The 16537-nt window shown below is 44.6% G+C and overlaps 1 protein-coding gene across 1 annotated transcript in view; it reads right to left on the bottom strand.

The window, feature by feature from the left end:
* Positions 1 to 4432: 4432 nt before the first annotated feature.
* PLB1 (phospholipase B1) overlaps positions 4433 to 16537 on the bottom strand; it is a 23960-nt gene continuing 11855 nt past the window's right edge. Inside the window, exons 7-8 of the mRNA XM_015427968.1 lie at positions 6092 to 6166; positions 4433 to 4945 (exon numbers count right to left, since the gene is read on the bottom strand). Coding sequence (XP_015283454.1) covers positions 4724 to 4945; positions 6092 to 6166 — 297 coding nt within the window. The 3' untranslated portion in view covers positions 4433 to 4723. The remainder of the gene's footprint in view (positions 4946 to 6091; positions 6167 to 16537) is intronic.

The raw sequence follows: 16537 nt of genomic DNA, 5'->3' as shown, positions 1-16537 counted from the left end.
TCTGTTTTCCAATATATATGAATTCCAGCCCTTTTCCGAGACAACTTTGTCCCTTTGATTATACAGTCCTTTAGGAGTGTGGGTGCATCACTGCCCTTTTCTGTAACCAGTGTGAAAACTTAAACTTGTAGCTTCTTTCCAGAAAAGATAGCGAGAGGTGCTGGAGAAGAGGTTTTTCCTCTTGCACTTGGCTTTCCAATAGTGAATTTAGACTAAACTGAGGAATGGGTCTTATTCATGTAGATATGTATCTAAAATATATGGGTCTTCCTGACCACACTTGCTAACAGTGCCCGAATAGTGTTCAGGCAGATGGGGAGCATGCCTTTCCAAGACTAGTGCTATGAATGTGTTGAAAAACCACAAAAGAGAGCTATAAAGATTTTTTTTGCTTTGTCCTGTCGAAGAGATTATATTAATAAACTTTGATTCTATTAAGATAGGACTTTTTAATTAATGTCCTTATTTTGTTTCTGTGTTGGATGCACATTGAACCAAAAGATACATCAAGCAGGGAGGAGATGGTGCCACATCTTGTCTGTGAAGATGCTCAGACTCAGCAAGAGAGAGTTGCTGATGTTGCTGTGCAACTCCCTCTTACAGATCAGCATGGTGCATTCATGTTTCCTAGAGGCTGCTGTAGCTGGAAGTTCCTTCAAATCCCTAAATCAGTGAGTTTATTTTACAGAGTTTAGTAGACTTTAATCTGAAATGTCTTCTTCCAACTTTCATCTCAAAGTTTATTGTGTATCCCCACTCCCCAGTAAGTAATTTGAAAAGTATATCTGCATAATTAGGATTATTTTTCATACTCAAACTATTCTTTTATATTGGAAACAGACTTAGCTGCATTTTTAATGTGAGTTCTTTACTTTGCAATAAGCTTGTCAAACCAGCAAAGCCACAGTTCATTCCTACACAAACACAAATTCAAACCCAGCCTTAATGATTGCTAGGGATGGAAACTGGCTTACGAACTAAAGTTCATGATGAATTTTGGCTGGTTTGTGAACTGAAGTTAATGGCAGGTCAACCAGCACAAACAGTCCATGAACTTTCAAGCGGTTCACGGCGGTTAGTGAAGGGATACATTTCCAGATAGACGGTCTTCGCTCAATCAGTTTTTACCAAAATTCAAAGCAACTGGGGGGGGGGGAAATTCTCCAGCCTGTGCTTTTGGTGTGCGTAGCCTACAAGGGGTCCATTCTATACACTTTTGAACCTGTGCCTGACATTGTCCCCAAAAGCACATTCCTAGGGGCATCTTGTTTGGAGGGCCATAACTTGGACCCCCTAAGTCCAATATGCACATGACTTCGTGGACATGTAGAGGAGCATAAGGGAAATGTCTCTTGTGAGTTTGATATTTCTAGCTTAAACAGGGTCTATTCTATACACTCCTGAACCCACACCTGTCATTTCCACAGAAGGCACTTTCCTAAGGTACACCTTCTTTGGGGGGCGGGCATAACTTGGACTCTGTAAATCCAATCCTCACCATACTTGGAGGGCAGGTAAAGGAGAGAAAACCAGAGATTCCCTGTGAGTTTGGTGTTTCTAGCATTTTGGGGGGCTGTTCTACCATGTAACAAACCTCATAAACTGAACCAGTTTGGTGCTAAAAAGTTTGTGATGGTTCGTGGCTCATGAACAAGGCATGCAATGAACCACAAACTGAAACAAACTGCATTTTCCTGGTTTGTGCCTATCCCTAATGATTGCTTCTTATACTCAACTCTACACTTTCCAAGAACAGCATTAGGGCTGGCAACACCTCTGTGGGACAGAGGCTACGATCCAAGTAACAAGCCCTACTGAATAATTTGGGACTTACTTCTAAGCAGACCTGATTAGGTCAGGAGACTATGAATTGCTGAAGAAAATGGGCTTCCAAGATTTGAATTTGGAGTCTGCAAATCTAAACCCCTCAGTCTAGCAAATGTGCTATGTTGGCTCTGAAACAGATGGTCGTGCAAATAGGCAGAATCAACAACTGCCTGCACATGTGCTTTCTCAGACCTTGTGGAATGGCCTGCCGGAGGTCAGGAAATCTCCCACTCTCCTGGCCTTCCTCAAATGATGCAAAACTGTTCATGAGGGTTTTTCTGCACAGGTAATAAGGCTGCACATCACAAAGTGGTTTCACAAACCTACCTGGATAAATGATCAGGACTTGTGGTCTTTTATGCTCTATATAGCATATTGTAAACAGGACCCTATTATGTAATTTCTGTACTGGTGAATATGTCATATTAACACTTACACTATGCTCCTATTCTTTTTGGTGGTTAATACACTAATGCATTAATTACTGAATATCCCATCTTGTTGATTGTTTTTACTCATTATGTGTAATCCGCCTTGAGTCCATGTGAGAAAGGTGGTCTATAAATAACACAAATCTTTAAAAGTTGCAAAACGATCAAAGAAGATGCCTTCCAGATTTGTTGCTACATGCACGTTGCTGATCCTTCATGCTGCTGCTGCTGCTGCTGCTTTGGCTTCCATAGTTTTCAGCACTTGCCCCTTTGGGTGTTCACTCGTTATCTGGTTCCACACAAATTTGCTTTCCTCCTGCTTTATCATCTGTTTGCCTAAGGATGTTCCTTGGAAAATGGGGTTTGACTACTACCACAGGCCCTGACATAAACTTTTATACACCCCTTAGGGGAAATGAGCCAACAGTCAATCCATTTTAGCAGCTTTGCAGACATCATAAGTGTATTTCAAGGCATGTGCTGAGCATGCATTGAGGTAATCACGTGTTGAACTTTGTACATATCCGTTTAGTCCAGGTTCTCAACATACCACACGGACATGTAAATTGGCTCATGCTTCTCAAAGAGTGTGTTTTCTAGTTTTCTGAGTTCCTTGTCAGAATTTTAGCCTCACAGATAGTATCATTTGCTTAGATCCAACCAGTGAGAGGAATAGAACTTTTCCAGTTCCTGCTGCAGCCCACTGGACCCCCCGAAATGCTGCCCCTAGGGGTTAGTGTATCCATCCCAGGACCACCATGGGGTGTGGTATGGGGCAGGAGCAGCCTTAGTGATTCTGAGGCAAAGGTCAAGAATGGGGCCACTTGAGTTCCAGCAGCAGGGGTTTTAGGGCAGCTTGGATGTAGGCAGGGGTCATTTCACAGAAAAAGAGGTGCAGGAGCTCATTAGCATAACTTATTTGCATATGCCATACCCCCTGACATCACCGGAAGTGTGTCAGAAGGCAACACCCATCACTCAGGCTCCACTGGACTGTTTTGGATTGCTAGCTATTGGGGGAGGGGGGAACGTGCAGATCGATCCTCACAGAGGAGGGAGAGCTTGTACCTGAATAAAACTTGGTCTTAAAGGTGCCACTGGACTGTTTTGGACCGGGGAGCCGGGGGGGGGGGCTCTGCAACTTACCTGGCTGCTTCTTGCTCTGACTGAGGGCTGCTGGGAGCCGGGGGTGGGGCTTGTTGCATGTGCCCGCCCCCTGGGCTCTTTACTGCCGGAGCTCCACTCCTGTGCGCTCCTGCAGGAAATTACCCCTGGCTGTAGGGCAGTAAGAGGGCCACTCCACTGCCCAACAGCTGATTGGAGGCTTTATTCAGGCAGGGTGGAAACCAGCTGTAGGATACTGGGGGGGGGGGAGGCTCTGACCACCCTACAGCTAAAGTGCCCTGAAACGTATGCTGCTGTCCTGAGCTTCAGGGCAGCAGCCAGCTGGCTTTATGGGGGTTGCCCCCCCCCTCCGCACAGGGCCCAGGGCAGCTGTCCCGGATGCCTCATAGTTAAGGCCACCTCTGATGTGGGGCCGTAGTGGGAAGGGGTGATTGGTGAAAATCTTTTCCCACACAAGCAGAAGTGTCCTTGCACTGGAGGGAAACAAGGTGTGGATCTAAGCCATAGTTCATATAACTGGGCAGAGGCTGGCTTTCTAAGCGGTGTTTGTTTAGTTTATCCTCCAGCCAGGTTGCTAACATTGAATACACAGTTCCTTATTATAACACTAACACTGATCATTCGTGTGTTCATTAAAGGTTCTCACTTGATTCCAGAGACTGAAGTTGCTGCACCTGTCTTTTTCATGGTTATCTACCCCTGAGAAAAATTAGCACTCACAATTGTGGTTCCTAGTTTTAGAAAACAGGCAGGGTAGTGGTTTGTGTCGTCTTTGCACACAAGTCAAGTCTGTTATTGTTCAGTTCCCGATGTGTGTTTGGGTATAGGGGTAGGGAGGGGTACAACCTGGCACTCCATATTGCAATTCATGTGAAACTTGTGTTCCAGTGCTCATGTGCTGTGCCTGTTGGGTTGCAGTGTTAGGCGTCATGCTCACTTAACCTATTGATGCACAAACTAGTACAGTGAACCTGACTGTGTAAATATTTTGTGATGCAAGCCACAGACCATTTTTAAGCACTGTTAACAAACTTCTCTTTAATCTTGGTATTTCCATTATAGTAGGAATATCTTATTTGTAATCAAATAATGCTGATAAATTTGAAATTTTCTTGCTTTAGTTTTTGAGGTATAATGTCCTTATATATAATCACATACTTTCATCTCTGGTCTGTCATCAGTTTCTGAGAAGTCTGGGGTGGTAGGCATGGACTGATGTCTCTTCTACTTTCAGATGGAAACATTTGACTTAAAAATAGCCTACGTAAAGCTGCAGCTAAGCTCTCCTCATGTCACCGGAGGAAGATATTATGCTAGGTCTCCTTGGTGCAGGTGCAAATTTAAAATGATGATGATTTCTCTGCAGTTGCTGCATTGCCTGCCTGTGGGTGTTTGCGGGCTCGTGGAGCCATCAAAACCCAAACCATCAGGGAGCCTGCCAAGATTCCAGCTGTTACTGCCACAATCACAGCCCAGTAAGGGACCACAGCTCCGTTGTTCTCTGACGGGCTTCCTGAACTCTGCCATCCACTGTTCTTTGATGTGAAAAGAAAAGGGTGTTCCTGGAGCAGAAAGAGATGATTTAGAGAATATTTATGGAAGAAGCATTCAGTCTGCATGCTACTCATTCCATTAGTAATAATACCACCTCCCCCCCACAACATCCCCTGATCTTTTCCCACTGGTACAACTACAAGACTCCCCCATCTTAACGGTTTCAAAAGCCATAATCTTATCTATTCCCTTGAAGTCTGCTGGATGAGCCTCGCTTTTAGCACATTTATTTTAACTCTTCAGCTGGGAGTATGCAACTCTAATACACTGTAGTGAAATGAAACAGTTTCCCCCCAAAGAGAACAAACTGTTTAGGAGCTTAAATCCAAGTAAATAGTCTTTCCTTAAATATTGGCTTTTGTATTTTGCTTGTGCAGCAAGAGAAAGAGCTGCTGTAAATCCTTACAGGGCCAAGGGCTCCACTCCTCACTCTCCTTGCAAATATTTGCAGAACCTCCCATAATTGTCACCCATCAAGGCCCTGCCTCGATTTCTGCTGGGAAACAAAATCCACACCTTCTGTGGCTGGCTAGCTTCCAGAGCCATATGATTCCCATTGGTCTCCCTCTCGGATACTCCTCCTTTATTTTTATTTTTTTACAGTCTGCTTCTCCAGGGCTGTGGTCACACACACTAAATAATCCATTTTCAATCCACTTTCCAACTGGATTTTACTGTGCGAACTGGCAAAATCCAGTTGGAAAGTGGACCGAAAGTGGATTATTTAGTGTATGTGACTACAGCCCAGGTGTCCACACCTGCCCTCACTGGCTCCATCTAGACTGGTGCAATAATGGGTCCCTTTGCACCTCATCTGCGCTTGTCTCTTTGCTCTCTAATTTTATTCAGAAAACCAGAGTGTGTTCATTTATTTCATACAGAACATCATAAAATGACAAATACAGAGAGCTTCCTTTACTGTAGCCTGCTTCCTCACTATTGTCCTCAGTTAGGTTACTACAATTGCAGTGCCCTCCTTAGCTGAGCTGGCCCATCAACTCCACTGGGTGTAAGAATGGCATTTTTGTTTTCCTCATCTGATGCCCTCCTAAATCCCTCCCTATTGAAAATACTGAACCCAATCCCTGCCTGATGGCCTGTTTAATTTAAAAAATATGTTCAAAATCATATTTTGGCAGTGCACTGTTGCTTACTGAGGTTGGACATGTGAGCGTTGACCTTTCATAAGTAAAGTTATTGTAGGACCGCTTCTGTCCAACTGGCTCCAGCTGAGAGAGAGAGAGAGAGAGAGAGAGAGAGACAGAGAGAGAGAGAGAGAGAGAGAGAGAGAGAGAGAGAGAGAGAGAGAGGAGGCTTAGCATTGCAGCTTGCTTCTTATAACTTTCATGCAAAAATACACAATCATGTCACACTTCTAAAAATACATGTCCTTGCTATTACTGAAGTATTTTGTTACTACATTTACAGTGTTATTATAATATTATTTTTATTATTGCATCCTATAACAATGTCTCAGAAAATGTTAGCATCTTTTTTACCAATGTAGCTGAAAAAAGAAATGAAGTATCTCTTCAAAGGTCACCAAAGCAGCAAGAGATCAAGCCCACATCCAATTCCAGTGTAGTTCTGCATTATGTTCCCCTCCACTACGAGTGGTGAGAAGTTCCAGGAACAGTTCTACCTGAGTTTGGTTTTCTTTTGGCGAGAGAGCATTGGAGATACATGGCATCATTGTTATATTAACATATGTACAAGTAGCATTTGGTTGGAGACAAAGAGGAAATTCTATAGGGCAGCAGACCCACTGTCCCATATCTAGCTTCCAGAGACAGAGGGACCCTGCGTCACAAGGTGCTCCCTGTCAGCAATTCACTGCTCTATTTACTTCACCACCCCTGCTCACATAGCTGCCACCACTGTTATACAAATTAATATCCAGTCAAAAATAGAACATTGAAATCAAAACGAGGAGGAAGTTCTTGTATTTTATTGCGATGAAATACGGAAAACAGTTAGGCCAAAGGACCCATCAAAACTGACTGCTTTCTTCTCAGCATATTCAGGAAAAATGCCTCAATTAATAGGAAAACAATTAGGACAAATAGTTAACCAAAAATTGACAACTTTCTTTTTCTTCTTCATCTTCTTCTTGAGCATATTCTGAACATATTCAGGAAATACATGATATTTTATACATGGACTGACATCATCAAGAAAACAATATTCAAACAGCATAAATGGTTACAAAAGACAATGGTAATTTGAGTAATAATCCTCTGATTGGCCAGATATAAAGAAACATATCTACGTCAAACTAAGTGTTTACTTAACCTAACCTAAATGATAACAGGCAAGGATTCTTCATATCAGACTAAAATCTTATCTGACCCAGACATTGAAAGGTTTGCCCTAAGAACTACAGAATCATGAACTTTGTACCTATTATGTTGTCTGCTAACAATATCAGACCTACAAGAGGAAAGCCTTCTATATAACAGGCCTTTCTAACATCCTAATAAAATATTACTTAAAGAACAAATCTATAAAAACCAGAGAAATATGAATATGAACAATCAAGAAGAAAAAAACCTATATATAAAAATCTTTGTATTCCCATTCATACTACACCACCCTTCAGCTAGAGGGGTAGGGTTGTCAACCTCCAGGTGGGGCCTGGAGTTCTCCCAGAATGTGAACAGATTTCCAGACTACAGAGGTCTGTTCCTCTGGGGAAAATGGTTGCTTTGGGGGATGAGAACAAATGTAAACAAAACAGTTATGAGAGTCTGACCCACAGATCAAGCAGTCAACAAGACGTGCAAAGAAAATGCTTTCTGTATATTATGGTCAACAAGCACTACAACACAATAAACAAATTCCTTCAAATTATAAGAAAATCCTAGTGTGAAAATATATCATCAACGTCGTCTCCAGATTATATAACAACGTTTTAAAATTGAATCTTCCTCAGGAAATATTAGAGTAGTACAAAAGCGCTCTTGCTCATAAAGTGCTTTACAAAATATCAGGAAAGAGAATACATTTAGATTGGACGCTGATCTCAATAAGTATTCAGGCTCAAATATGCTGCTAAGCTTCTAATGGATCCTATCTAAATATATTTGAAACATCGTTACATAATCCAGAGATGACATTGATGATGTATTTTCACACTAGGATTTTCTTATGATTTGAAGGAATTTGTTTATTGTGTTGTAGTGCTTGTTGACCATAATATACAGAAAGCATTTTCTTTGCAAGTCTTGTTGACTGCTTGATCTGTGGGTCAGACTCTCACAACTGTTTTCTTTATATTTGTTCTCTGATTAGGTCGTGATTGTCCACATTTGTCTTGCTTTGGAGGATGGACTGTGTGGCATTACAGGCCCACTGAGCTCCCTCCCTCCCACTGTCTCCAGACCTTATACTAGGATTGCCAACCCCCCTTGCCAGGGGTCCCCTGTTTTGGGGGGGTTCTACCCGCTGCCGGCCAGATGACCCACAGCCACCCCTCCCTTTAAGTGTGTGTTTCCTCCCAAGCCTGTGTTTCCTCCCAAGCCCGAAGCTTCATGCATTTAAAAGGGAAACGCAGCTGCTCTTAAAGGGGAAACACTGGCTCCAGCTCTTAAAGGGGAAACACTGGCTCCTGCTCTTAAAGGGGAAACGCTGGCTCCTGCTCTTAAAGGGGAAATGCTGGCTCCTTTAAGTACAGGGAACTGCCGTTTCTGGAGATTCAGCGCGCGGGCTGGTGGGGGGGCGGCAGACGTCCCCAACGTGACATCATCACATCGGGGATGCCCCGCCCCCTCCAGGAACGCCCCCAAAGTCCCCCGCTGGGGGTGAAAGATGGACTTGACAACCCTACCTTATACCCAAATCTTCAGGAATTTCCCAAGCCAGAGTGGACACCTTTGGATAACACCTTCTCCCTGCTCAGATGTGTCCTTGAATGAGAAGGTTAATTTGGGAGGCCACTTCATGCCAATTAGCTCCTACTGTGGAACTAAGATTTTACAATAATCAATAACTGTTAACATTCTTTCTGTCACTGGCCCTGACTTCCCTGAGCTGTGTCACTTTTGGCCAAACCACAGTGATAGACTCCTTCACAGTAATCAGGCAGCAAGCCCATAACCCTGCCATCTAAAGAGAAGAGGAGAGAGAAGAGATTGGATCTATCCCCTGCCCTTCACTACCCAAAGGAGTCTCAGGGTGCGTTCAGACGGCCAGCTAATACCGCAATTGGCCCGGCTCTAATTTGATCCTGATCTTTTTTATCTGGCATTGCACAACCAGACAGCGCCCCTTACCGCATGTGTACTCCGCAGTGGATTGTCTAGACGGCATCCACCTAAAGGAGCAGCGTGGTTGGTTTTTTAAAAAAATCTGTTTGGGCATGCGCATCTGCACCTCAACGTGTACTTGTTTTTCCGCGCATGCATGGAGTTGGATGGTTAAAGCACCGCCAGTGGTACCTCTCTCTAGGTACCTTTTTAATTAATGCAGTTCATAAAATTCACGGGCTGTTTAGAAACATGAAATTTTTCGGAACGTTTGAGTGGAGCTCATTGGCTGTTGCACGTTTACACGCTTATGCGCATATTGCTAAGAATTTTTGAAAATGGCGCCCACTTGGGATGGTCTGACGTCAGACCATGCCGATGGGAGGATTGTGTACTGGAATGATCAGATGGGGGAAAGTCCGCAATTGGCCCATTGGGAAGCGAAAACTCCGGATTTTAACTAGTATCTTTTAAGTATGGCTCTGAAGCGTGGCAAACAGGATGCTCACGGAACAGGCACATTTCCCAGATGTTGCTGTCTGGTCATGACCTTTAAATCCACCAGGCATTTGTGCCTGGCGCAGATCTAAAAACCCGTCTGATCAGGACCTCAGAGCGGTTTACAATCTCCTTTCCCTTCCTCTCCCTACAACAGACACCCTGTGAGGTAGGTGGGGCTGAGAGAGCTCTTTTGAGAACTGCCCTTGAGAGAACAGCTCTGAAAGAACTTGTAACTGACCCAAGGTCACACCAGCAGTTGCATGTGGAAGAGTGGGGAATCAAACCTGGTTCTCCCAGATTAGAGTCCATGCTCCTAAACACTACACCAAACTGGCACTACACCAAAGAGGCTGCCTTGTGTGTTACATGAACAGGGCAGAACAACAGCAAAGTATGCTGCAGGGAGAGAATAAAGCGAATAACCTCAAACATTCTTGAATCTTGAAAGGAAAAGCATGTGCAGGCTGAAGAAAAATTGCACTTGTGCAACCCGAACTTATCCAAGTTTACTTAGGAAAAAAAATCCTTTCATTGCAGTGGGAGTGAATCAGTGTATAGAGACGTGCAGTCTTTATGCTAACTCCCCGGAGGTAGCCCATAATGCAGGAAAGCGCTGGCTGCTTTCCAGAAGGTGATTCAGCACCCCATTTTATTCTCTCTACAAGCCATGAGGCTTGGGAAGTCCCTCCTTCAAAACAGGGTCACAATGTAGATGAGGAATGAAATGAACTATGCCAGCTGGCAATACGGCCATTTTTATCGGCCCTTATTAGGATGCAGTTTCAGCAGCCTGAGTAGAATCCCTGACAGGGAAAAGCCAGGATGCCTTGAAGTGCACACCCAGGCAGGTGGGAAGTGTCTGCCACAGGAACGACAGAATGCCTGCAGGGCATTCAGGGTGCACCTCTGAAGTCAGCAAGCACCCAAATCCAATGTTAATAAATTCCATAACTGCAGACGAAATCCTGCATTTAATTTGGGATTCTGACCATGCACACAGAGCCTACGTGCACTGGTTTTGCAGAGTCAGGTGTGATGCCACTGCATGGCTGTCTGCTCACACTTGAGGATGGGCGAGCACACAGGACCGTGGTCAGGGGGAGCTAAGGCTTACTTCCTCCTCATTCTCTTTCCTTCCTGTGTGTAGGACTGGCGCATTCCTAGTTTCAAACATCTGCCAGTCTTCACTGCTGCATCATCACACCAGCTTGTGAGAAAGGAGCAGAGCTCTTATCTCTATTAAACAGATCAGCAGAAATGTTTTGATTTGCAAATTTACTCGTCTTCTTCCCTTTTATCCCATCATTCCCGTTTTACAGGTCACAAGCTGAGGAACAGCCGCTTGCCCAAAGCCAGTTTAATCAGTTCATTGCTGGGTTAGGAAACTGCATCCAGGTTCTATCACATGATTTTTCTTTAAATACTACTAACCAAGACAGGCCTGCCATGGATTCTACATCTTTTGAGAATAAGATTCCCACATGCACCGACCTTTCTCATGAGGAATGACACGGTACACTGACAGAGAACAGAACAGCTTAAAAATCCTGGGGAGGTCGGAAAAGTGGATGGCTGGAACAGCTGAGAATGCGCTGATTTGACAGACTCCCTCTGCAGCCTTGGCTGGCAGAGCTCCAGACAGAATTCCACTGGAGCCTCCAGCATGGCCTGACCCAGAAGAAACTCAGGAGGGGGGGAGGAGGGGGGGCTCCCTTTGGTCTCTCTCTTTTTCTTCTTGTCTAGGAAAGTGCAGTTTAAAATTACTCCAGTAAATCAAGAAAAGAGAGAAAAACAAGAATATGAATTCTGAAATATACAGAGAACAGAATAGTTCTTCCAGCCCAAGCAGAGAACTGTAGAACACACAGCTTGCTGGATCCGAGGCAATGTTATGCTTTGCCCAGTGATTACAGAGATGATTTTGTTACTTCAGATTTGACTGAAAAGTAAATTCAGTTTCTGGCAGTGGGACTATAATGTGCCTCAACTAGGAAAACAAATTCGACAACTTGTGATTATGCATTAGTTTACAGGCCGGATGTGACTTTACCAATAATGTATTCATTTGCTTATTTTGTTATAATTTGACACGCTGCCTTTGAAATGTACATGAAAGCAAGGTTTTAAAAAATTACAGTATTTTTAAAAAACCCTAAGAAATAAATAATATCACGATCACTTTAAAAGACTTCATAGTTGTCATCTCATAATAGCTATAACAACAGGTATGCCCAGAAATCCTCACTTGGCCTTATCCTGTTGGACTAGCAGTGTCTTTGCCATTTTTCTAAAAACCATCAGCACTTAATTGATGGGACTGGCCCATAATGAAGGCCCAATTCTGTACACTATTGATTCTAACAGAATGAAAAGATGGCAATGGATATGGTGCGCCATAGTGCTCTGACTTAGCAACAAGAACACACACTTTTTAATGTTACTTGCTGGTAGTATTTTCTGTTGGTCAAGGCAACAAAACGTCTACCTGTCAAAATTGCCCATGGTTGAGAGGTTTGTTTCACTGACCATCAAAAAGGTACACTGGCCATATTACTTGTAATCAGAAATGCACAATTGTGCATGTTATATGGTGAGTGATTGTGTTCAGTAGCATAAAGCAGTAAAATCAGAGATGTGGCTCTTTTTGTCGCTGCACCAGCGGGAGGCATTTCTTAAAGTTCACCTAGCCTTCAGCAGCAGATAAGGGGAGGGCCATGCTATCCCATTTAGTCTGAAACTTCCCCCACCCTAACTGGAATGCAGCTTGCTAGAAAGTTGTGCCCCATCTCCTGCCATTACCATGCGTGCCATTGCTGCTGTCCTGGATTTAAAATGACAGGCACCCCAAGTCTCCCTTAAAAGTAAATGTAAAGATTTCCCTTGCTTGAAAGCCAGTCAAATCCAACTTTAGGGGGCGGTGCTTGCCATGCTCGGGGTTGCCCCCAGGCCCTTGGAATCCAGTCGCTGTGTTGGGGGAAGGCTTAAGAAGGAAACAAATGCCTCAGGTGTGGAAGGGCTGGGTGTTGCGTCACGCCCCAGGCATCTTCCTCAGAACGATTGCCTCTCCTGCTTCTCTCTGTTCCGGCTGGGCGATCGTCTCTGAAATCCTCCCCGGCATTCTTCCACTTCCTTCCTTTTATCTGCAGTCCCTTCCCTTGGTGACACACCCCTTTCTGTTATTCCTAAGCCTATTGCTGCTTCCCCCTGTCCATCATTCCCTTGGTGCTTCCCCTTTTGGTCCCGCCTCCCTGTATATCCCCATGTCTCAAGCCTTGAGCGGGGATGTGCAGGGGAGTGCCTACTTCCAGCCAGGACGAAGGGACCGACATCCGCTACTTCGGTGATTTTCAATTCTGAGGGGTAAGGCTGGGACCCTCCAACTGGCTCTTCCTCTCCGTCCGGCCCCCCCCCCCCCCCGAGTCAGTGGCCAAGGAACGGTGTCCATGCCAGCCCCGTCCTCCAGCCCCTTCTCTTCCTGGTTTCCCCTGCATGTCTGTGGTCTCGGAGGGAGGGGGTTGGAGTCTCGTGAGTCTCCTGGACCTCCCATGCCCCAGGGTCCGTCGCCTCCATCGTCCGCTGAACGTGCCACTTCGGGAGCTCTGTCGCCTGGGGTACGTGGGGAGCCCGGTGCGGGTGGCACCAGTCCCATCGCAGCGGCCCATGTTTCCAAGCTGAAGAGCCAGTGCTGTCCAAAGCTGTTTCCATGGTCATGTGGCCAGCATGACTAGACTCCGAGGTGCAAGGAACACAGTTACGTTCCCACCGAAGCAGTACCTATTTATCTACTTGCAATTTCTTGCTTTCGAACTGCTAGGTTGGCAGGAGCTGGGGCCAGAGACGGGAGCTCACTCCATCATGCAGCACTTGGGTCTCTTAAATAAGCAAGTGAATAATAAATAAATTGAAAGAGCTAGGAACACCCTGCCAGAGGCCTCTGGGCAGCCGGATACTGTTCATACCCTAAGGTATGTCCCAATTTATGAAGGAGGCTCATTTTTGATTTCTTGAACTTCCCTCTCATTTTATGAGCGGGGGAATCTGAAAAATCTGATAGCTCTCTTCTTTATTGGTATATTTGTCATGCAAAGCAGACCCTGTTTCACATCATCCTTAATGGCTCACCTAAGGGATTCACAGTTCTGCAAAGCCATCAGTATTTGCATTTAATCTCATAGATATTTTTTTTTGCCACCCAATGCAGGCAAAGAGAAAAGGTAGAGTCTCCTTTTTGGAGACCCCCCCACCTTTTTGTTTGCATAGCCCCACCCCCTCATCTGCATGGATGTCATAGGTAAATGTAAGGATGGTGTCCTGATATGCAGCAGTTCCATAGCAATATCAACTGTTCTGTGATATATCCGCTGTATGCTTGGGCTGATTTGCCATATATGTGTTGGAGGGAGCGACTCAGCATGCCTGGACATTGGGGGTGGGTGCTACATCACTCTAAGTGTGTATAGGTGGTATCTCCTTGAATGAGATGCTTCTCTCTGTCTTAACCTGGGAGCTGTCCTCTAACCCCTCCTCTCTCACTTGTTGCACATGGCCTTCCATGGAGACGCATCTCTCTGCAGGTCTCTCCCGGTAGGTACAGTGCCCTCATACCCCCACACACATGATGCTGGACAAGCTGGCCATTTGTGAAAGGGAAAGTACTTTTTAGAGTAGGCTTCTCACTCTTCTTTCGACTGCAACCTGAATGTGAACTGGATCTACTTGAATAAATGCAAGTTCATCTTTTTTGCCATATACTTTTTGGGAGATTTATTAACTTCACTTAGTATCGCGCTTCTATGACAGGGGCAAATCTCTGCTATATTAACCAAATATCCCAATAATATGGACCTCTGGGAAGAAAACAATTATAGTAATGAACTAAGAGAATAGTGAACTGAGCTGATGCTGTTGCTATTACCTACTAGAAGAGCTAAGGAAGGTGAAAGTTGCTGCGACCCTCAGGAGAGCCCAAGAGGATTATCATCTGCTACACAGGACTTTAAATGAGTAGATCTGTCCTTCTGTTCTTTTATTGTTCTGGATTTTTGTCTCTGTGGTGAATTTCACTCTGTCTTCCTTAATTCCAGTTAAACTAGGAAAATTGATTTGTGAATTGACTCATGTGCTGTTTTCATTTTCTTTAGAACTTTTGCATCTTAATTTAAACCTCTGTGTCAAGCTTCAGTTTCGTTTCACCTTGTTCCACTTCACTGCTTGCCATAATTTAGGGGGGAGGGAATTCCTGAGGGGAGTGCATGTGTGTCTGGAGTGGATGCTTGTAGAAGCCATAACTTTCTTTAAGATTGTGCCCCATCACTGGTTCCCAAGGGAGCTGGCCTTGGAGACTCTTTTGCCAGGCCTGGATATAGATAAGGTGCAGTATATCTGTCATGGCTTCCATAGCTACAGTAGGGGCTGAATGATGACATATGTGAGAGGTGTGGGGTGCATTTTGTATTATCTATAATAGGTTTTTTTGGGTGCCTTTTTCTCTGTTCTGACATGGAGCCTGTTTTCCTAAAGTAAGCACATCTCAATAAAGTACCACTGCTTAAGTGTGTTGTGGGGAGTGTCTTAACTGGGGAGGCCTGACACTCTGCATCATTGACGCATATATGCATAATCATAAAACACTGCAAAAAAGCCAACCATACTGCAATCTTTATTATCAGTGTGTTGTGGTGGTGGAAAGTGCCGTCAAGTCACAGCTGGCTTATGGCAACCCCTCATGGGGTTTTCCAGGCAGGAGATATTCAGAGGAGACTTGCCATTGGCTGTCTCTGCATTACACCCCTGGTATTCCTTGGAGTTTTCCATCCAAATACTGGCCAAGGCTGACCCTGCTTAGCTTCTGAGATCTGTTGAGATTGGGCCAGCCAAGGCTATCAGTGTGTTACATGCTCAAAAAATCCCATGCACTCGTGAAACGTGCAAGCAAAAATAATTTTGATACAACTGCATATGCAATCGCATCAGTAATAGAGATTTTGGCAGTATTTCATCAGTATGTTTTTGCACATCAGTAGCACAGTTTGAATTTGGAAGTCACAAGGAAATTCAATACTGTTTGTAATGAACTAAATGAGCCTGATTTATTCTTCGGCTTACATGCCCTTACCTTCTTCCTTCTTCCTTCACATGCAGAGCTGATTTCCTAAAGCAGGAAATGTAACCCCAATTGTGACATCTGAACTGGGGCACTTCAGTGAACTGAACTTAGCTTCTTACATGCAAACTGGGATTTCAAACCATGGTTCCCATATTAGACCTCTACATTTTTTTTTCCTGCAGGGCAATTAATAGTTCTGAAGGGCAACTGGGGTTAGGAAAACAACACACGAGAAAATTAATTAGACCCGATAGGCTGGTTTTAGTTTAATTTCTTTATCAACTGCCTTTCTACCCCAAGGGGCTCAAGGCAGTGTACCAAATTAAAACCGAGTCATATTACATGCATAAAATCCCCACAGACTGATAAAAACCACCAAACAATACAACATAGGATGAACCCATAAGGTAACCAGCAAGCAGCAGATGTTGCCCTTATTAATCCAATTCAAAGGCCTTCGGGCAAAGTTTTTAAAACCACGAAAGCTTGAAGGGATGGTGTCCCTCTTGGCTCCTTGGGGAGGTAGTTCTATAGCTTGGGGCAGGGGAAGCAGCTGAAAAAGCCCTCTCATGGCTAAGCCAACCTGACCTCAGTTAAAGCTGGTTCCCCAGAAAAGCACAAGGCTGGCAGATACCCAGGCCAGGGCAGGGGTCTCCAGTGTGGTTCCCACGGGTGTCATGGTGCCCACCAACACCTTCCCTGTTGTTTGCCAAGTATTCTAGACAGGGGAGCCATGTGGGGTTCCTGCT

The sequence above is a fragment of the Gekko japonicus genome, unplaced genomic scaffold, assembly GCF_001447785.1.
Source record: "Gekko japonicus isolate JY-2015 unplaced genomic scaffold, Gekko_japonicus_V1.1 scaffold934, whole genome shotgun sequence".
Taxonomy (NCBI): Eukaryota; Metazoa; Chordata; class Lepidosauria; order Squamata; family Gekkonidae; genus Gekko; species Gekko japonicus.
Note: the sequence above shows the minus strand (reverse complement) of the source record. Positions and strands in the feature narration are given on the sequence as shown.